The sequence below is a fragment of the Phyllostomus discolor genome, chromosome 2 (genome assembly GCF_004126475.2).
Source record: "Phyllostomus discolor isolate MPI-MPIP mPhyDis1 chromosome 2, mPhyDis1.pri.v3, whole genome shotgun sequence".
In the NCBI taxonomy this organism is placed as follows: domain Eukaryota; kingdom Metazoa; phylum Chordata; class Mammalia; order Chiroptera; family Phyllostomidae; genus Phyllostomus; species Phyllostomus discolor.
The window spans coordinates 126,545,198-126,567,259 of NC_040904.2; the positions used below are offsets into that span (position 1 = coordinate 126,545,198).

The 22,062-nt window shown below is 45.2% G+C and overlaps 1 protein-coding gene across 1 annotated transcript; it reads right to left on the bottom strand.

Moving 5' to 3' along the window:
- Positions 1 to 1,438: 1,438 nt before the first annotated feature.
- Positions 1,439 to 9,677, bottom strand: FGF23 (fibroblast growth factor 23). Its single transcript, XM_028533296.2, has 3 exons — positions 9,482 to 9,677; positions 4,409 to 4,512; positions 1,439 to 2,948 (listed from the first exon to the last, which is right to left on the bottom strand). The coding sequence occupies exons 1-3, from the start codon at positions 9,675 to 9,677 to the stop codon at positions 2,502 to 2,504; spliced, it is 747 nt and encodes a 248-aa protein (XP_028389097.1). The 3' UTR covers positions 1,439 to 2,501.
- Positions 9,678 to 22,062: the final 12,385 nt, after the last annotated feature.

Consider the following 22,062-nt stretch of genomic DNA (forward strand, 5'->3'; position numbering starts at 1 on the left):
GACCTGGAGAATATTATGCTGAGAGAAATAAGCCAGTCAGAGAAAGACAAACACCATATGATTTCACTCATATGTGAAAATTAATGAGAAAAATAAAATAGAAACAGACTCATAGATACAGAGAACAGACTGACAGCTGTCAGAGAGGAGGGGTGTTGCTGGGTGAAAAAGGTGAAGGGGTTAAGCAAAAAAAAAAAAAACCCCAAAACACAAACCTCATAGATTCAGACAACAGTATGGTGATTACCAGAGGGAAAGGGAGGGTGGGGGAGGTAGAAGAGGGTATAACAGGGATAAATGGTGATGAAAGGAGACTTGACTTTGGGTGGTGAACACACAATACACTATACAGACGATGTATTAGAATTGTACACCTGGAACCTATATAATTTTATTAATTAATGTCACCCCAATAAATTCAATAAGTTTTTTTTAAGTGCTGATATTCTTTTATAACTCTGCTTTCTCTGGATTTTCCCAATGCTCCCCTCCCATCATCCCTTCTAGTCTCATATTCTGACATGCTTTTATGTAGTAATACATAGAGAAAAATCTATCAGAAGTTGAGATTAATTTTATTTTTCTTTTAAACAGCAGTTAAGAAAAAGGTGGGGTTACATTTTTATAAATATCTATAAATATAGAGCGATAGGCAAAGTTTTCCAAATAAATAAATAAATATTGCCACAGGCTAACAGATGTAGGAAACTGGGTGGGGGGGCTACCTTGGCTCTGCCAAAGAGGGGACCCATGATAGATGGTACTGAGTTTATTTGATTACAACCAATTTTCTACTAAGAGTCCTTTGGAATTTTCCATCTTATTAGCTGTACTGGGGTGTTGCCAATAGCTTTTATACACTATAACATCTCCAAAAGGAAGTGAAAACTATGTAAAGAAAACATTTGCCATGCACTGCTATATAGTATAGGGTTGGTGCTTCATAGAAGAATTAGTCCTTCAAGTTCAGCTTAAAACCATTAGGGAAAAACAGTTGTCCAATGTTTCTCTCATAAGCAAAAAGAATGGATATTTCTAAGGTTGGGTACATGATAGCAGTGGGGGAAAGGGTGACTGGGAAGACGCTGTTGCTTAAATCTGCTTTGCTTGTTAGTATTCTGCTCTTTGGGTAGCCACTTAAACAGAGGTAGGAAGTGGGCCCGGTTGTGGGCTGCCCTAAATCTCTGGGGAAGGTTAGGTTGAGGACTGAGCAGCAGGCCCACCTGACTGGTGCCCCTCAGCTGTTTGGCAAATGAGATTTGGTTTCCCTCAGGGTAGCATGGGGGCTCTTGGGCCTGGAGGCTGTCTTCATTTAATGCCCCCAGGATTTCCAAGTGCTTTAAGACCTCTCAGCCGAAGAAGAGTGTTTTAACTAGGCCCCTTGTCCCTGCTCAGGGCAGTGAGGAGATCATAGTGGAGAGCTGGCAGCGAGGTTTTTTCCTGACTCCTGCCCTGCACTGTGGTGCCCTGGTTATTGGACTTCTATTTCCCCCAGTCCTTGATGCTGCTTCACTCAAAGGGGCAGAATTTGCCAGTCTAGGGGGAACCTAGCCCAGAGCAGCCCCATTGTTTCAAGGCCCCCATCCGGTGACATTTTTGAAATCCATCTAGAATGGATTACCACTCCACCCAGAAGTAGAGACTTTATGATAGGCCCCTTTAGGAGAGGTTGAATTTATTACCATTTTGAAAAACCCTAGCAGGCTAGATTTTCAGGAGCCAATACCAAGGCTCTTCATCAGGCCCAACTCACTAGAGTCAAAGGAAGAGCCAGAGGCGGGGCTGTATGGCAGCCGCCGGGGAGCAGACCAGGGTCATTCTTGGCCCTCTGGCTCTGGCCACCTTGAGAGCGTGGCAAGGGGCTCCCGGCCCGCGGGAAGCTTCAGTTTTCTAGCTTGATTTCTGCCTTAGTTCTCAGGCCACTCCACTTAAGTTGTGACCACCTACTGCCAATCTTTTTGACAGTTCTTCTGCAGAGATGCTCAAGGAAGAACCAAGCCTTGAGATTAGGCTTCCCATCAGTTTGCCCAGTTCAGCGGTCACTGCCCTAGGTCAAGGCTGCAAACTCAAAGGCCAGCAGGGTCAAGGCCACATAATACAGGGACAGTGGAGATGCAGCTGGCATCCGCTCTTCCCTTCACCCCCAGAACGGTGTAAGGCCTTGCCTTGTTTTCAGTGCGAAACTGACTAAGAAGAGAGGCATAGGGAGGGGGAAAAGCTCTCTCTTATCCTCAGTGAAGGGGAACTTTCTAACCTAATTAAGGGGCTTCTTAACTCAGAAAGCTGGCTGAAGTGGGGCGAGGAAGGCGTCGCAACTCCCTCTTCTCAGGCCTTAGAGGCTGACAGACTCTCGGGGGCTTTCCTGGGGAAGGAAAGGGAGAGAAGCAGCTAATTCCACACAGGGCCCCGCCTTCCCTTCCTCGGCGTGTAAGGGGAGCCGGCCCTTGAAAGATAGTTGACACTTCTGAGAGGTGGCTGGAAAGGACTCCTTTCTGCCGGGCCTAGGTAAACTTAGGGAAGGGGCGGCAGCGCTCCACGCCCAGCCCCCCGGCGTGAGCGTTGCCCCTGTTGCCCCGGAGCACGCCGAACGGGTCGTTGACCGCCGCGCCGCGGTCCTCGGCGCTCCGCAGCTCCTGGGAACAGGAGGCCAGCGCGGGGCTCACGCGGGGCCGAGGCTTCAGCACGTTCAGCGGGTCGGGGTCCGCGTCCTCGTCCTCGGCGCTGCGCGTGTGCCGGCGCGGCGGCCGGGGGGTGTTGAAGTGGAAGAGGGGGATCTCGTTCCTGCGCGACAGGAACTGGGAGTAGGGCGGGGGGTTCATGCCCGGCAGGAAGGCCCCCTTGGTCCGGCCCAGGCTGACGAGAAAGCGGTGCTGAGGCGAGTGGTACACGTCGTAGCCGTTCTCCAGCGTCTGGTGTTGGAACCTGCAGCTCTCGGGGCTGAAGTGGTGCTGAAAGGGTAAAGCCACCCAGGTGAGGGACAGGTGAGGGCTGCGGGCGAGCGAGCGCAGCCCCAGCTCTGCACCCCAGCCCGAGGCCCCGAGGGGAAGTCGGTGATGGGAGGAGCTCCATCCCTACCCACAACTCCATTGGGTAGGTTTATTTAACCCCTGCTAGGGAAACGTGATTTTGACAGGTGCTTTAAGCCCTCCGCACAGCTTCCGCCCCACAGTGAGTGGCAACCACAGGCTCTCCCAGCCCTCCCTGGGCTGGGCTGGCTTAGCGCATTGCTGGCTGGACCTAGGGTGGACAGAGCCAGCAGCACCCTTGTGTCTGGTTCCCGGAGGGAGGGCTGACTTAACTGCGACCTTGTCCTTCCTACTTTCTACCTCTTTGAACCTTCTTTTGGCTGAAAGGTGGGCTTGGGTCTCTCTCCTTCCTTATCTGGAAAAAGGAAGTGGGGTATAGTTTGCGGGGTCAAACATACAGTGAGGGTCCTCACATCAGAGAGATAATGTAGTTTAGGCGTTAGGGACATAAACTTTGGCAACAGATGACCTGGGTTTAAGCCCTTACTCTGCCACTGACTAGTACCAAGTTTTATAGAGTGCCTGCTAGGACTTTTACGCATCATTTAATTAAATCCTTAAATACCATGACGTAATATTTTACAGATGAAAAACTTGTGTATGCCTGTATGTGGTCAAAAGCTATTTATTTATGTATATATACACTTAATTTGCTGTATTTCTTCAATAGATATTTATCTGCTCTGGGTCAGATACCATTATAGATGCTGAGACACGGCGATAAGTAGAACAGAAAGTCACTACTTTCATGGGATTTCTAGGGGGCCTGTCTGGCGGTAGGAGGCTCCTGAAACAAGCAGTCCCACTACTGCATGATCTCAAAGTCCTCTGGACTGTGCCTGCAGCCTAAAGCCTGGGGAATCCTTTGCTTATCTATCTGAAGGACCAGCCAGCACAGTTTGGGCAAAAATAATTCATCAGAGATCTTTAACTAGAGGGAGCCCCTCGGGGGAGATGGTCCAATCTACTTTGCTTTTTCCATTAGAGGAAACTGAAGTTTAGAAAAGTCAAGGGGCTTGCCCAAGGTCTTGGAGGCCTAGTAACAGACTATGGTTTCTCACCCTTTCTAATGCACTTTACAACATGAATTTACATGACTGAAGGACCTGGGGGCTATGTGCAAGGTGCTGCACTAGACACAAAAATGGATACTAACAGGCAATTCAGGCCAAGAGTCTGGGCTCCAGAACCAGACTGCCTGGATTCAAACCCCAGATGTATAAACCTAGGCATTTACTACTAGGACTGAAAAAGGTAACTCGGTGAAGATAAATCATCAAGGTATTCTGCAAATGGAAGCCTCAAAGCCATAAACATCAATATTCTGTCAAAGAAATTAGATAGTTATTGGCAAATGGTGACCAGCTTCAAAAGAAACTCACTGATCCAAAAATGTTGCCTCTGAAGTCCATGCAGAGACATCTCCTGCTCATCACACCTGTTATCACGACAAAGCCAGCTTCTTCTGATCTGATATTCAGGGCACCTGTGGAGAAAATCATTCAGGTCAAACCTTGCTGTGCATCCAACTTCCACCTTTGAGCACTTCCTCAAAACTCAGCTTCATGAATCCCCCCTTGATTGATGTTAATGGTGGTGATGATTTCACATAACCCTCCTCTTATAGTTACTCGTTCAGCCTCGTTTCTTCAGACTCTTGCACTCTCCCACCTTCACCCTTCCTAGGCGTTCCTTCACCCGAGCCCTACACGTGTTTTTCTCTGCCCACACTGTCTTTGTTGTCTCCTTGCCTGGCTAATGTTGCTTCCCGTGTGTGGTGGTGGTCATGTTCTCCCAAAGCTTCTTGCCTTTGTGATTTTAAAATCTATACTAAGATATCTTTCAAGGATCCAGGTTGCATACAGATCCTGATTCTCTACCCAGGTAGCTGTGCAAATGTCACCGGTGCATCAGTCCATACCCATACCATGTGTCAAAAACTGTATTAGAATTGATCTTCCAATTTTTTCTCTGCTTATTGAAGTAACTCATCCTTCAAGGCCAGACTCAGATGCCACTATTTCTATGAAAACTTTCCCAAACCCCCTTATCATTAATTGCTCTAGCTTCTCAGCTCCCTTCGCACAATGCCTACACCTCCATTACAGCATGCATTTCATCCTGTTCTCAAAGGCAGATTCTCCGGGTCTTTCCTTGTTTTAACTAAGGTTACATACCTAGTGTGTCCCATAGAGGGAGCTTCTTAGAAGCAGAGGGTTTATCTTTCCATGTTGAATATTCAGCAGATATCAGGGATGGATGGAATTTCTTCCTGAGTCGTTTTTGCTGTTCTTTGTCTTTTTCTCACTTGGTGATGTCCCCTCCAGGTACAGGCCCTCATGGTCTTTCAATGTCCCTTTCAAAAACTAGTCTCCAACAGGGGCCTGAAACCCATTCATGTATTACCTTCTCCTTAAATAACTGTTAATGGCTTTACGTATGACCCTTTTACCCACCCTCAGAGAAACCTGCAATTTTAACAAGTACCAATGCCTAGTTAAATCAAGTCTAAAGCTTTCTGTTTTGAGGCAAGAGTACAATTCAGCAAGATGTATGCCCCAAATACATTTAATAACCTGACATTTTCTATTGAAAATCTTTCCTTAAGTCTTTGGGGCTACTTCCATTTGCCTACCACAGAATTTCCCCCTGCATCTCATCTGGCCTTGCAGCCCCTGGAGAGGAGCTCAGGTAGGAGTTTGAATCCCTCTCCTAGAAATGGTGTGTGCTTAGTAAGTGGTCGAGCCTCGTGGGTTGACTATAGCCCGTCTCCTCCCTGACCCCACGTAGGCTCAATACCAGACCTCCGAGGAGAGCAGCAGCAACCTTAGATATGAGTGGAGAAGAGATCCTGATCTGGACTGAAGTCAGAATCACGTGGGACAGAGGGAGTGAGGGTGGGAGCAAGCCCAGAAAGAAGAGAAAGGAAGAGGCCAAAGAGGAAAGTTAATTTGTTTCCAAGTTTGGCTGAGGGTTAGCCTTGAGGGAAGCTCCTGGAAGTGGGATGAAGTATGGGTGGTACAGAGGATATTTAAATTACTCCATAATTGGGTCTGCCTACATGTCTCAAATAGATAGCTAATTTTATGGTAAGCCCTGAGAGAAACAGAAGAAACTCGAAGGGGACAGTTTCTATCCTGATGAATTTTCAGTCCAACTAGGAAAAATTTTTTTGAGTGATTGTGAGCTAAGATCTTTACATATTTTAAATTCTGAAAACAGCTGTTGTATTGTGAGTATTGTTAATATTGGTAGTGGCAGCATCCTGATTTAAGTGATATGGAAACTAAGGCAGAATTCAAAGTCAGGTCTGTAAATCTAACATCCTCTTCCTACCACCCTGTAGCTTGCCTCCAACAGAAATCATTACAAACGTCAAAAGACAAAGTCAAGTGCAAAAACCCCAGGCAGGCCATGAGGAGCCCACGTTGCCATGCCCCTGAGTGGGTTAGGAAGGGAGCACTGAACCAGGAACTGGGAACCCGGAGACTCGGAACCCATCCCAGTTATATCACTTACTAACTGTGCAACCTTGGGCAAGTCATTGCTGTAGCCTCAGTTTCCTCAGTTGTGAAAAGAGAACAGTAACAGCTGTCCTGTCCACTTTATAGGGTTACAAATAGAATCAAATGGGATGATGGTTGTAAGAATGACTTGAAAGTGCTGAGCAAAGGAAAGGCATTGTACAGTATTGCTGACCTGCTATTATGACAACTTGATGCTGGGGCCACTGTGCACAGCGTGTGCGTGCACCTGCCCCTGGTCTCCAGGGCCAGTCCCAGTAGAAAACAGCCCGCAGAGGAATAGTGAGCAGCTGCTGGGGAGGATGCTTAGACTTGAATCAAACCAACATGAGCAGTGGGAAAATTCAGAAAATGTAAGAGACAGATTTTTCTCCCCTTTGCAATTTCAGAAGGCATGTTTTCACAGTCTGCACAGATTCAAGGGCAGATTTCAGCAGAAGGAAGAAACAAATTGCTGGCTGCTTGAGCCACAACCTGTTGGAGCCAGGCAGACTTGACGGACATTTCTTTCAGTGGCAATGGGTGGTGCACATAGCCTTGAAAGGAGTATAGGTTTGGGGTCATGACCTCTAGGTCATTTACTACCTATGTGACCCTGAGTGAGTTATTTAATTTCTTTGACCTTTGTTTTCTCATATGTAATAGAATCACTTACCTCATTTAGTCATCTTGAGGGTGTAATGAGACAATGTTTTTATTCACTATAAAAACACTTTCTCAATGCTGGTAATTGTTATATTGCCCCTTTGCCTCAATTTCTGCTATTAAAGTAGAAAATTATCTGCTGTGTTCTAGTCTCATAGCCAGTAAATGACAAATAAGATGATACATGTAAACTGCTTTGAGCTCCCCAAAAGAAAGATAATATTTTGAAGGCTTAAGGAGCCTGAGGATCATTCAGCTTCAAATAAAGAAGATGCCAATGGAGAAGATGGAGGAAATAAAAATACCTGGATCTAGGAAATGACATTAACCAGGGTGATAAGCATCTTTTGTTCTGCTGTTTCCACAAAGTGGAGAGAACGGGCAGAGGGAGGGTGGCCTTGCGCATAGTAGGGCAGGAGATGCAGAGGTGGGAGAGGCTCCAGGCCATCAGTGCTGCGAATCCGAAGGGAGGTTATAGACTCTTGTAGGCAAACAATTTCACAATGACCAAGACCCAATGATGGGTCAGGCACTCAACTGCTGATCAGCAACTTACCAAAACACAGCAATCAAATGAAAACAGATTTCACCGGAAATCTATAATTAATTAAAGGTGGGGGGTGGGGAACCATCCACACCTTCCCAACACAGTGTAAAAGTGTTGCTATTAGTTGTCTATCTATCTATATACACCGATATTTCCTCTTTTCTTTTTGGTAACTTTTTACCTTAGTGCATACCTCTTTTGGTAATGCACATAATAAATGATTTGAACTGTACAGAGGATCACATTACCCGGGAAAAGCACCTCCCTCCCACCACCCTGACCTGTGTTCCCCTCCCCAGGTCTGTAGTGATTTCCAGAGGCACCATGCTTAGCTAATCTCTATATCTGACAAAGCAAAATCACTTTTGTGTAAAAAAAAATCTGAAATCAATTCAATTTACTTTTTCTCAGTCATTTTAATTCATTCCAACTAGGACTCAGTGCCTTCTCTGGGCTGACACCACTGGATATTTGGGGAAGTTCTACAGTTCGGCCTCCCTGCTCAGCAGGCTGAGCCCCACACACTGGAGCACTCAGCCCGCCACAGTCGGCTACGCCGGTCTACTCCATGTTGTGTCCAGGAGGACATGTCTTTGGGGCCTCCTTTCAGTGAAGGGATTCCATGATTCCAGACAAGTTTTATGAGCATTCTCTAGTTGTGTGAAGCCCTTTGAACTATGGGAACTGAAATAATGTACCATAATCCCCTCGTGCGTTTTAAATTGGCTATCATCTTATCTTGCAGTGGAAGTAAGGGTAGCCCTCCATGGGAGCTGCAAAAGTTGTATTTCCTGTAAGTCTGATAATGAGCTGGGAGACAAGAAGTGCTCAAAGGGCTGTGTCTTCCTTGGCAGTTGCAGAGCTGTGCATGAAGTGAGACACATCGTAGTTTCTGTTAAATACCCATTGCATAAAATGAGCAGCACTTTGGATATATCAAGAATATCCAGATTTGTTTCACTTTTTGCCATTAGACTCAAACTTGGCTTCCAAGATGTTGACTCCTGAATCCTACTGTATTCTTTTGGGTTCTGAAACCTTTTTGATGTTTGAAATATTTGAAGACCTTTTCTCCCTCCTCTCACCTGCTATTGCCATCCATGAGCCCTTGAAGAGGTTTGAACTGTTTGCTTTGCAGATGCATGTATCTCACTACCAGGCTTAAGAACCTTTGATTCTTAGCAGAATTAGTGCCTTACACACAGCGAGGCCACTGCAAAATTACTAAATAATTTAGTACAACAATATAGTACATATTTTTATTTCTATACAGTTTCTTTACTTAAACAGACTGTGATTACTCTTTCATCCCTTTACTTTGATCTATATTAAATCAGTATGTATTTTCCTGTATCCTTAGAGTTATTTTTACATATTCTCATAAAACAGAAGACCTTGTCTTTTTCAATATTCTCCCACCCTCTTATATAGGTGCACACCAAGGGGCCCTCACCTTGGTGTGCACCTATCTATGATTCCTAATCACAGATAACTGATTATTGTGGCCTGTGATCCAGCTTTCCACAAGCCTAATCTTTAAAAATGTTCCAGTTGCTCATGTTGCCAAAGAGTCCCCAACTCACTCGTTTGCTACTGAGTGCACCTTTGAGGCGCACTAGGGTAAGAAACTAGGAGGCTGAATTAGCTCTCTGGCCTTGCCCAAGGTCTTCCCAAGTCCCTGGCAGTGGGATGGACGAGGAGCCCCTTTCTTTCCCAGCAGGAATGAAGCCCCTACTCACTGTAGATGGTCTGATGGGGTGTGCCATCCACATGGCCGTCCTTGTGGATCTGCAGGTGGTAGCTGTTCCTGGCTGTGGCTGTGTACAGGTGGGTCAGGCCAGCCCAGCTGGAGCTGAGCAGCGGGGAGGCATTGGGATAGGCTCTGACTACGCAGCACAGGATGCAGACCAGGAACCCAAGGCGGGCCCCCAACATCACTGCTCTGTGAGTGGCTGGTGCGGGGTGTGAAACCTGACACTGCCTCCCAGACTCCAGGGCCGGCCACGCTGGGCTTTTTCTCCTCTTTTTCCTTGCGGGGATCTAGCGTGAAGATCCCAGGCTGGATTCCCTCCTTTTTCCTCGGGCTTTTAAAGGGTAGCCGTGTGACATCAATCAGGAAAAACTCCACTGTCCACATCCTCTGTGTTGTAATCAGCTCATTTGAAGAGAGTGCAGAGACCGCTGAGGCTCACGGAAGGCATGTCAGTCACACACACACACACTCACACACACCCCTCAATTTCAAGCCAACGCTTCAAAAAGTGAATGATGTGTGGGCAAAAGTTATCTATGACTCTGTTGACCTGTCCCATTTCCACCAGGAAATGTGAAGGCAGCCAGCGGTTCCGAAAAAATCCAGCTTCAGTCATGTGGTCAACAGACTCCTGTGCACTTAATCTCCCAGTGAGTCTACTCATTTTCATTTTCTAAGTACTTTTAATTCCAACCAGCAACTATGTGTCCAGTGCTTTCTCTGTGTACAGCCTCAGGTGGGTGTTTTGAAGGATGCAGGAATAACACAGGACACCCTCCACCAAGTGGCATCCTCTGAGACCCCCTGAAGATATGGGAGCAGGGAGTAGAGGTGCCAAAACCAAGTTTGCCATTCTGGGAAGGGTTCAAAGTAGGAAGAAAGAAAGCAAGACCTTGAGGTCTCTACTGCTGTATGAAATGCTGAGGTTTGGTTTCTCAGTTTCCCTGGTTAGACTGTTGAGGGCAACCAAGCTGGTATTATGGCCTTTCCAATAGTGTGGAGACTAACTGAGAGAACTCGTGAAGACTGGAAGACTACTGGCTGAGCACAGGTGGTCAGAGCCCGGGAAGGTCTCAGGAGTGGAGTGGCAGGCCAGGGTGTCCCCACTGTTAGTGCCTATTGGGTGCCTGACTCCTAGGACTAGCCCCTTTCTTACAGATGCCGCTCACAGTTGTGCCCTCTGGGAAGCTACAGGTGACGTAGGAGGATAGTCCTGCACGTGAAGTTCAACAGCGAGCATGCTGCTGTGATGCACACAGAAAAACACCACCTAAGGAAGCTGCTACTTTTCCAGTTCCCCATTTGCTGAGTACGTACCACATGCAGGCATGAGGCTGAACACCGTGGCTGATAGAAGAGGGAGCAAGATGTGACCCCTGCCTCAGGGAACTCACAAGCTAGTAGAGGAGGCAGATAAAGATAAGTAACAACTACACAAAGCACAATGGGATGTGATCATGTAGGTGCAGGCAGAGAGGGGCCATCTATTATCCTGCATTTGAATGTTTTTCAGTTTACAAAGCATTTTCATGTGTATTAGCTCATTCAAATCTCACTGCAACTTGGTGAAATTGGCACACCAGGCATTATCAACATTTTAATTTCAGACACGAAGAAAGGAGATCTTGGGGTTTGTATGTACAAAGTCAAGAAGCAAATAAATGAGAGAGATAGGGCAAGGTCTTCAGATTCCCAAGACTGCTTCTCCAGTAATAATCATGATGGCACCTAACACTGAGAGCTTACTAAGTCCTTTACTTGTAACAGCAGCTTATTTAATCTTCATAATAAACCCATGAAGAGACACTGTTGTTTCCTTTATACAGATGGGAAACTGATGCACACAGTTTAAGTAATGCACCCAATGGAGTACAGCTAAAATGTGAGGAAGTCAGATGGGAACCTGGGCAGTCTGACTCCGGGCCTCCTAAGCACTTTGCCGGATGTACGGACCCCAAAACATATTAGGGCAAAGCTATAATAAACTAAGGGATTGGGAGTAAGTGCAATAGCAATGTGGCATAGTGCTCTTCAGTTTTTCTCCAGTGAACCCAGGCCTCTACCCAGGATGTGTTCTAAGAGTCAGGGTGCTGTCCACCCAGGTTGGAGAGAAGACTTAGGACATTTAAATGCTTATGTACAAGCTTATGAAAGCTGAGGGGAGGGCAAGAGGGTGGGGGGATTGAGCAAAAAGGAAAAAGAACTCATGGACATGGACAACAGTGTGGTGATTGTGGGGGGCATATAAGGGGACTAAATGGTAATGGAAAAAATAAAAAACTAAAATGAACTAAACTAAAATAAAATAAACGTTTATGTATAAGACTGTATCCTGGCTGGGTGGCTCTTTTGGTGAGTGTCGTCCTGTGCACCAAAAGGTTGTGGGTTCAATCCCCTGTTGGGGTGTGTTTGGGAGGCAACTGATGGATACGTCTCTCTCGCATCGATCTCTTTCTCTCTCTGTTCTTCTCCCTCTCCTCCCCCTTCCCTCCCCCCCACCTCTAAAATCAATGAGCATGTGAGGATAAAAAAAGCTTGTGTTTAAGGCAGTCTTCTTCAATGATGTTCACAGAGTGGTTCACAAATATAGTACCTCATCTTAGCTAATTGAAGAAACAGCTAGCTTTCAGAATTGAAACACAAACCATTCAGGAACATTTGCCAGTTGATAACCCTCATTTCCTCTTCTGCTTGAGAATGGTAAAGAGATAGAAGTACCTGTGACACAAGCAGCAGACACTGAGAGACTTCTCTGTGCAAGAGAGGAAGCAGGAGGGAGTTATAGGAATAAAAAGCAGTATGAATCTATCCTCAAGGGCTTATAATTCAGCAGAAGTGAATCTTGTTCCGTATAAGGCACTGTGAGAGAGGAGCTAAGTTACTAGGATGTGTAACAATCTAAGCGGTTCAGAAAAGGGAGAGATAACACAGTGGTGGAAAACCATGGTCAAAGAAAACTTGGAGGGATGAGACACAAGAGGGACCCTTGTAGATGGACAGACAGGGAGGGGTGCATCCCAGCACCTGCCGAGGTATGATGGGGAGAGAATCCAGGTATCTTGGCAGCAGTAGCTGATCATTGGCTCAGTTCCTGGGGTGACTGGAGGAGGAATGTCCCTTGCCACCTCAGCTTGGAAGGAGAATTGATGTGCTCTTACTCTACTTCCAAAGACTTCCCTCCAAGAGGAAGCCCTAGTAGCTGGATCTGAAGGCAGAGGACAGCCCAGGGGAGTAGGTTTATTTCTCAGGGAAATGGGAGGAGGAGAGAAGCATTCCCCATTTGGCGAGAGAGTAAAGAAGGTACAAGAACCTTAGAATAATTCTTCCTACCTGAATTTTGGGAAACACTCAGTGGAGGGGAAGATTTGCCCAGAGCAGGCATTCCAGCTTCTGGCTGAACTCCCTAGGAGTAGGCTCCAAACCTGGCCACCTGTTAGGGCCACCACAACTGCCCAAGGAGTAATCTTAGAACTGCTGAGTCGGCAGGGGCAAGCCCAACTATTTGCATTTTCCCCTTGGAAAATGCTACTTGGGAGATTATCCCCCACAGTAGATGTCAATGACACTGAAGTACTTATCAAGAAAGAGAGTTTGAGTTCCAACCATACTGGAATTAGTACGAGAGACCAAGGCCCTCTTCAGTGGCCTGCTCAATTTTCCATTCCCCTGCTAGGACTTTCAGCCTTGTGAGTGCAGATTAAGATGTAAATGTGCCTTTCTAGGGAATTTTGGCAGTGGGCACGCTGTACAGTAGTATAGCGTGCTTCAGAACAACATCTTCCTTGAGCCCAACGGGTGTGGTAATTCTTCAGAAGCTTCTAAGAACCTTGACAGGAAGGGAGAGCCCAGAGGAAGTCGGTTTCAGTTCTATGCACCTAGAGGGCACTCATCTGTCACAATTCCAGTCAGAGGATCTGGGAGCTGGTATGACCTTAGCAGCCAAATGATAAACTGATACCAGATGGGAGCAAGAAGCCCAGGGAGCAGGCCAGTGGTTTGCAGTTTGGGGATAACACTGTCCTTTGTGCCCAGGTGGCTGCCTCGGATGCAGTAACTGGGCACACCTGACTTTCTCCAGCTGGGCCTGCAAGCCCCTGCTCTGACCTTGGAAGAATTTGCCTTGGGAAATGTGTGGAGGCCTCTGGTCCAGTCCCTGTATTTATTTATAGCCTCTAAATATGGAGGGGGTGATAGGAATCTCTATTCCCACAAGTTGATTCCTTTCCCTTAGCTGTTGACTTCTTTTTCTCAGAATCCTTTCTGAAAAGAAGGATGATCTGCCCCAGGTCATATTCTCTCAATGTAAAGGCTTCTCAACAATTTTCAAACAATAACATTGTCTTTACTGTTATTAGGCTATGATAAAAAAAAAAGGTGGAGGGATTAAGGGGAAAGAAAAACCAGGACCTAGGGGAGGTGGTCATAGGTGTCTCCCACTTTTCTTTCCTTTTTGAGACTCAGTCTAATGGCTCTACTCACAGGTGGTGGGACCTGGCAGTCCTCTGCTCCCTGTTGCCACATTTTCATGATCAGGCTTCATCATTTCTGAAATGGTTTTGCTGCCATCTTGCTTATCGGGCCCTGGGTTCAGGCAGATGGATGTCTAAGTTAGGACAAATCGTGTTTCTTCTTTTCTCCGTTGTCTGGGGAGGGGTTATGGCCTTCCTGAGTATGCTATTCCTGTGTCTTGTTCTCCTAACAGTTAAAATGTGCTTCCTTATAGCCAGTCAGTTTCGCTCTTGCTCTAATGGATCCACTCAACATGGAACTATTCACAGAAAGCCTGTTTTATGGCTAGTACTTTGTAGAAAATCATTAGAGAAGCCTAAGAAAGAAAAGTGCAGATCTTTAAGGAGCTTACAGTTTCCTGGGCAGAATATAGTTCACATTTGTCCAGAGTCACAACCTCCAATGTACATTCACACCTAGTGTCACACTGGATGCTCCTGTAGGGTAGGCTGGGAGGTCACTTCAAGAACTCACCACCTCTGAGTCCAGAGTCAATACCTCCCATGGGCTAGTCTCCTCTGCTTCCCTTTCTTCCATCCAAAAGAGACATTTCCTTTTCTCTTCCCCAAAACAGAATCTCCCACTCATTTTTATCATGACAGCCTTACCAAAATAAAGGCCTTTGGGAGGACTTGTCTTCAGGACAGCCCCTTCTCCAGCCTTCCAAGGTTCAGTGGGAATGGTTGGTAATGACCATTGACAAGAAGGGTAGGCATCTGAGTGCTATTTTCTTAACCATTTTGAAAATAAGCTTCAGTTTTCAAATGTGTCACATTAAACTTCACCATCTATTTGTATTTTAATATAGAATATACAAGCTATCTATAAGAATAAAAAATGAGAGTATTTAATAAAAATTGCATATCTGAGTACCCATTTATGTAGATGTTTAAAGTTTTACAAGAGTATTAAACAGCTATGCTGAGTATAAAAAATTCTGAAGAAGTTTAGAAGAGAGATCTATCTGATGGACCGTGACTAAAACGAAACTGATGCAAGAAGGTTGAGGAAAGAATGGCTGGAAATGGGAAGTGAGAAGGCCTCAGGACTGATCAACAGCAGGTGCAGGTGAGATAAATCAACTGAGCTGAGTTCCCAGACTTCCTCACCTAGCGCTGCCCCCCTCCCTCACCCACTCCAACTCCGTCTCCTCTTTGTGCCTGTCTGAATCGGAGCCTCATGTGGAGTTTTCTGAGCTTGGGAAACTTGTGAATGCTGAGTCCATTTCCTTTCCCCTTTATTTTCTTCCCCTCCCTCCCAGCAACCATGGCACCGATGAGTCTCTTCTTTCCCCACTTTCCTCTTTGTGGGTCATAGAAACATAGAATCTCATAACTGGATCTTGGGAACCTTGGAGATCCTCATCATTACCTGTTTTTACGATGAGGAATACTGAGGTCCAGAGGTGACTTAGCCAAGGTCACACAGCCAAGTTAGTGGCAGAACTTGGTATTAGAATCAGGCTTCTGATCATCAGCAAGAGTCCCTCCCACCACATCACAACCACATTTATTCATTCAAATAAATTCATTGGAAGGGAATCAGGCCACCTGGATTCCGAGCTTTCCTCATGACTACGTGGGCGATCCTTTCATCTGCTTTGCACAGTTAGCTCATGCCTCATCTATGCCACTTGGAACACGGGCTTCTATGGAGATAAAGGAAATGGCCCTTTGCCAACAGATCCTTCCTTGACTTTCTAGTACTAGCTCTGGCCTGGGGGTGGGAAGATTTTCTTCCTATAATTCTATTTTCTCCCTCCTCAGAGACATTAACTTCTCTTAGTGACTACAGTGGAGGTGTTGCCTAACGATTTGGTCTGCAGCCTGGATCTCACCCTTACCAGCTCCTATCAGGCAGGAGAATAGCAGATCCAGAAGCAGGAGTCCTGGTAGTTGCCTTTGGCAAACACATCTTCACCTGTATGGTGTTCATTTGTTCTGTGTTGAAGAAAGGCACTCAACTAGAAGATATATGCTCTTTTTCTAGGTGGGGGGAAAAGGAGAAATGTCAAAACCCTCTGTTACTCTGCCTGCAGGGCTTTGCCAGGCTGCTTTCCCTATTTTCCCACTCTGTGCCTTTGACCAACATCAGAGGGAAGGCAGTGATGCTTCCAAAGCTAGATTCTGCCCAGGGAGGGAACAATAGACACTTTGAACACACACACAGTCTGCCTGATCTGATTGGTGCTCCAAGGCTGCCCATGGGAACCCAGCCCGCCCTCTCAGGATGCCTGGGGCTTGTCACGCAGCCCACGTCTGGAAGCAGACATCCTGGTTCCCACTCACCTACTTGGAGCCTGTGACCCAGGCCCTCCCACCATGTTTGGGACTCTGTACATCCGGACCATGTTATCTCAGGATCCTGGGACTCCTTGGCTTCCCTGCCTTGCCTCCTCCCCTCCCTGTGGACACGTAGCCACCACACACTTCTCGGAGGGCTATTTCTAGCTGAGGGGCCAGTAATTCAGTTCCAGCCTGTCAGGTCAGACTGTCTGTGTGCTGCAGCTGGAACGGGTGGCCTGACACGTTGTGGGTTCAACAGAGTGCAGGATGTTGGGGCTTCCGGAGGCAGGCATCCCCCCAGCCTGCTGGAGGTCATGGTTGCTGTGACGTGGGGGTTGGGGGCAGACAGGATGCTCCTGCCACACAATTGGGAGGAGCTGGGTGCCTTGAGAGAGAAGCAAGAACTCAGCCTCCTCACACCTCCAGCAATTCCCTGTAGTCTGACCCACTGCAGCCCTTTCCCTGACATGAATCAATTTTCTTTAGCATAGCCCAGAGTCAACACCATCCTGTGGTTGAATGAAGGCCATGGGCCATACTGCCTGGGTCAGAAATCGGGCTATGCCCCATACAAGCTATGCCATTTTGTCAATTTGCCTCATTTCATTAAGCCTCAGTTTCCTCATCTGTGTAAAAAAAAAGAAAAAAGAAAAAAAAAGCATATCTTCCTCATTAGATTATTAACAGACCTTAAAATAACATACATGCTTCATCTCATGTAAAGTGGTAATGTTGCTCTGCTTGGTATGTGGTCAGTGTTCATGGTCACTATTGTTTCTTTTCCAAACTCGAGACTCTCACCACAGCTTCAGGTTGTTCCAACACGGCTCTCACCTAGTATCAGAATGCCTTACAGATGACTTCCAGAGTTATTGTTATTTCTGATGCCTGGTATGTCTTAGATGTCTAATAAATCTTTGAATGGAGGAATGAATTCTTCCCCTATCCTGATATGAGAAAGAACAGCTGAACTTTGAAGGAAAACAAAAACAAGACAATGCACCCAGATTCAAATCCCAGCTGCACCCATGGCTTGTGTTGCGACCTGACCCAGCTCGGACGCTCATTCTCAGCATCCTCCATCTCCTCACTGTCAGGATGCATAGTGGCCCCTACCCAGTCTTCTTCCCAAGGTTGTGGGGACAATGGCCAAAGGGTCTGACACTGCTTTGGAAGCTGTAAGGGGCTGGGCAATCTAGGCAGATGATTCTTTATCTTCAATTATGTCAGATTTCCTACTCCAGGAAGATAGAACTGTTCTATTTAGCCCTCTTTCACATACCATGTTCTCACACTGAGGTGTGCCTTAGTGGTGCTGCAGCCTTTACCTTTTCCTTTCTCTCCTTCGAAACCACAGGGCTCACTTCCTTCAGAATGGAGCCAACTCACCTCAGAAAGGAAGCTGTTCCCACCAAGCCTCATCCAACTCCAAGGGTTCCATTCAACCTCTCATTCCAATGTTCCCTGCACCAAGGCTTTAGGCCTTTTTCTTTGTGTGTGTTATGTTTTTGAGGAATTTGTCCATTGGCCATGATTTTATGTTAAGCCTCAGTGCTTTTCATAGCAAGGCCCCATTACTTCACTTGAACTTCACCTTGGCTCTCAGCTCTATGAGGCAAGGTGAGGTGGGTTATTAGCCTAGTTTTATAGATGAGAAAACAGAAGGCTAAACAAATATTTAGTCATTCAAGGCCTCACAGACAATGAGTTGTCCCCAGTTCTTCACCCTTCTTTGCATTCCAGCTGGGGAATCCTGAGGTGAGGTGATATAACCAAGGTTCTTCTGATGGACCACATGGCCCAGACACTCTGACTTCATGTCTCATAGACTGGGTTTCTGATCTTTTGCTTCTCCTCTTCTGGCTGTCACCTTGGACAAGTCACTTGGAATCTCTGAACTTAGTTAAAATGTCTGTAAAATGGGGACATACTATCTACCTCATATGCAAATATTTGGCCCATAGAAGGTATCAAACATTCCCTTCCATTCCTTTTATTTCTTCAAAGCACCTGACAACCTCTAATAAGTATGTACACATTACATTTTCATTACTACCCCCATAGAGGTCTCTCCAGGTAAAATGAACTGAATATCCAAATATTCAATGAATATATATTAAGGTTCTAACATATACTAAATTCAGAGATAAATAGGTAAAAAGACATTATTCTTGCCTTCAAGAAGCTTATGGAAAAAGCATGTGCTAGAGAGAGGACACTCTGATGAGGAAACTGAGGCTCTCTGTTCAAAAGCTCTGGCGGCCAGTATGAAAGTCCCTGACTAGCCTGGGGAAGTTAGGTTGGGCTTCCCAGAATGGTCGATAGCTGAGCAGGGTTTGAAGGAGTATGAGTTAGCCAATGAGCCAGTTGTGATATAAGGGGAGATTGTTTAAAAAGGGAGATCACAAATGGAAATAGAGTCATGGAAAAACATGACATCTTTGAAAAGCTGTAATAATTTCAATATAACCACAGTTATAAAAAGGAGGTGTGAAGGTATTGTTAAATGAGGGAGAATAGGTGGGCAGCACTGGATTACAGATGGACTTGCATGACATAGTAAGGAATTTAGATTACAGCCTCAGCCTGTGGGACACCTGGAAAATTTCTGAGCGGAGGTAAACATGAATTAAACTAAGTCATTTCAGGTGATGCAATCTGGTAACATTGTGGTGAATACATTTAAGGAGGAATAAGACATAAAGTATGGAGACCAGTTAACGAATTTCAAATATTCCAGAATGAGAGATGGTAACAAGCTGAATTAAGGCAGGGGCCATTTGGGGCTGAGAAAAATATAGGGTTATGGGAAGTCTTTAGAAAAGCTCACAGGAATAATGATTGGTTGATACATGGGGGTCAAGAGAGGAGGATTCAGAGAAGATTCCAGGTTTCTGGTGTGAGTGCCTCTAGGGGCTGATAAACACCAGAAAAAGAGGTTTGGTTGGACAGATGGTGAGTTTGGTTCTGTTGTGTTTGGGGCATGTGTGGCTCCTGGAGAGAGATCAGGCCTGGTGGCACAGAAATGGGAGTTGTTTCACAGGGTATAGTTGAAGCAGTCTTTAAGAATGGATTATTGAGGAAGAGTGTATGGACTAACAGACAGAAGGCCCCTGTATATCCAGGGCCAATATCCGAATTTCAGAAAAGAATGGAGAAACAGGGGCCCTTAAAAGACATCAAGAAATGTTGCTTATAAACTTTTGCTGAGACCACTCATGCCTGGTTAAATGCCATTGGTTGCAGTGGATTCTTATAGAAGATGTATCAAGATACCACAGGCAAATGCACAGACTCCGTCACGAGGCAGAACTTCTGCTCTGGTGAGCTGTGCTAGGCAGTGAGTGATCCCTGGAGGAACCACTAACTTTGAGATCTTGACCAAAGACAGACAAAAGCAGCTTCTTCTTGGCCTCTTCTCTCTAGCTTTCATCCTTCTCTTGATTCTTGTGGTCTTCTCTCTCTGATTTCCAAGGGAGGGAGTGAATGAGATATTTAACTAGAGAGGAGAATTGAAGGTTCCTTTTCTAAAGGTTGGAGTAGAGTGAAGCTCCTCTAATCTCTTCTCCCTCCAGCCGTGCCCTGATGCCCATGTGGTTTCTAAGGAGGTGGAGAAGAAATAGAAGGGCTCATAGTGGCTGAGAGAGGGCCTGGTATGATTTACTCCATGCTACTTCCACACAGAGTTTATTTATTCCTTCTCCTAAAAACTCCAGCTTCTAGAATCAAGACCCAGTGTATACCCCTCAGAAGAAGAAACCCATTTTGTACTGATTCATATTTGAAAGTCCATTCCCAGGGGTGGAGTGAAGAAGAAATTTTAAGCTTGCTGTTGAGATCAGTTTGTTTTCTTCATCACGAGGAGTGGAGAAAGAAAAAATGAGAATGTGGGGTCTTAGGGAAGGAAGAGGAAGCAAGATTTCCAGAATGAGGACATGATTAACCATGTCAAATGCTCCAGAGAGAAGACATAAGCTAAGAGACAAGAATTTGCAGTTTTTCATTCATGATTTTGCAAAAAGTCATTTCAACAGAGTAGAATTAGAGAATAGATTGCATGGGATGAGGACAGAACAAGAATGAGGAAATGAATAAACAGTGTGGACACTCTTTTAAAGTATGGAGAGATAGTAGTAGAAGGAGACGTAGGGTGATGTTTCAAGCTAGTTAGTTAAGAAACTCAAAGTTAAATTCATGTTATTTAGACCACAGGAAAATTTTTAGAGAAACATTCCTGCCAATTCTCATTTGTTTCATTTGTTCTAATCATAGGGCTTTCAGTGTTGGGAGGCCAGACAGGACTTATGTGTGACTGTCTTCTCCAATCAGGGACATTGGAAATCAGAAAATGCACTTTGAATTTAAAAATGATTTGCTCTGAAAAACTATACAATTCCTAGAAGATACCACAGGAGGACACTTAGAAGGTCTTGGGTATGTGATGATTTTTAAGATACAACACCAAAGGTTTGATCTGTGAAAGAAACATTTGACAAGCTAGACTTCATTAAAATTAAAAATTTCTGCTTTAAGAAAGACAAAGTCACAGAATGAGAGGACAAGTCACAGACTAGGAGAATATATTTGCAAAAGAATAATCTGCAAAAGACTGTTATCTAAAAAATACAAAGAACTCTTGGAACTGTTATAAAGGACACATGGACAAAACCAAGGGGGAGGGTGGAAGCAAGGAAGGGAAATGGGTTTGGTTGAGGTGTGGTGCGGGGAGCAGTAGGGAGAAAATGCAGACAACTGTAATTGAAAACAATAAAGTAATTTAAAAAAACTTATCAATTAAAATATGTAGATTAAACAATGAGCAGACACCTTACCAAAGGTGTTATACAGATGGCAAATAAGATATGAAAAGATGCTGTCATCTGTCATCATCTGTCATCTGTCATCAGGGAAATGCAAATTAGGACAAGATACCACTACACATCTTTTAGAATGGCCAAAATTTAGAACACTGGCAACACCAACAGCTGTTGAGGATGTGGAGCTGCAGGAACTCTCATTCACTGCTGGTGGGAATGCAAAATGGAAGCAAGCAGCCTTTTGGAAGACAGTTTGGTAGCTTCTTAGAAACTAAACATTCTCTTACCATATGATTCAGCATTCATGTTCCTTATATTTATTCACAGGTAAACTTATGTCCATACAAAAGCTTGCCCAGGGGCCCTGGCTAGGGAGCTCAGTTGGTTAGAGCATCATCTTCATATGCCAAGGTTGTGAGTTTGATCCCTGGTCAGGGCACATACAAGAATGAACCAATGCATGCATAAATAAGTAGAACAACAAATCGATATTTCTCTCTCTCACCCCTCTCTCTCCTTTCCCCTGTATCTCTAAAATCATTTTTTAAAAGCTTGCACACTAATATTCATGGCAGCTTTATTTATAATTGCCCAAACCAGAAACCAACTGAAAAGGCCTCTAGTAGGTTAATGGGTAATACACTGTGTTATGTCTAGAGAGTGGAATAGTACTCAGTGCTGGAAACAAATGAGCTATCAAGTCCTGAAAAGACATGGAGGAATCTTAAATGCGTATTTCTAATAGAAAAAAAGCCAGTATGAAAAGTCTAAATACAGTGTGTTTTCAACTCTTTCATTCTAAAAAGGCAAAACTATATTTAAAAAAAGATCAGACTTCTGGACAAGATGGAGGCATAGGTAGACACACTGTGCCCCCTCTCACAACCAAAATAGGGACAACAACAATCTAGAAACAAAAAACAAGCAGTACCGACAGAAAATTGAACTGTATGAAA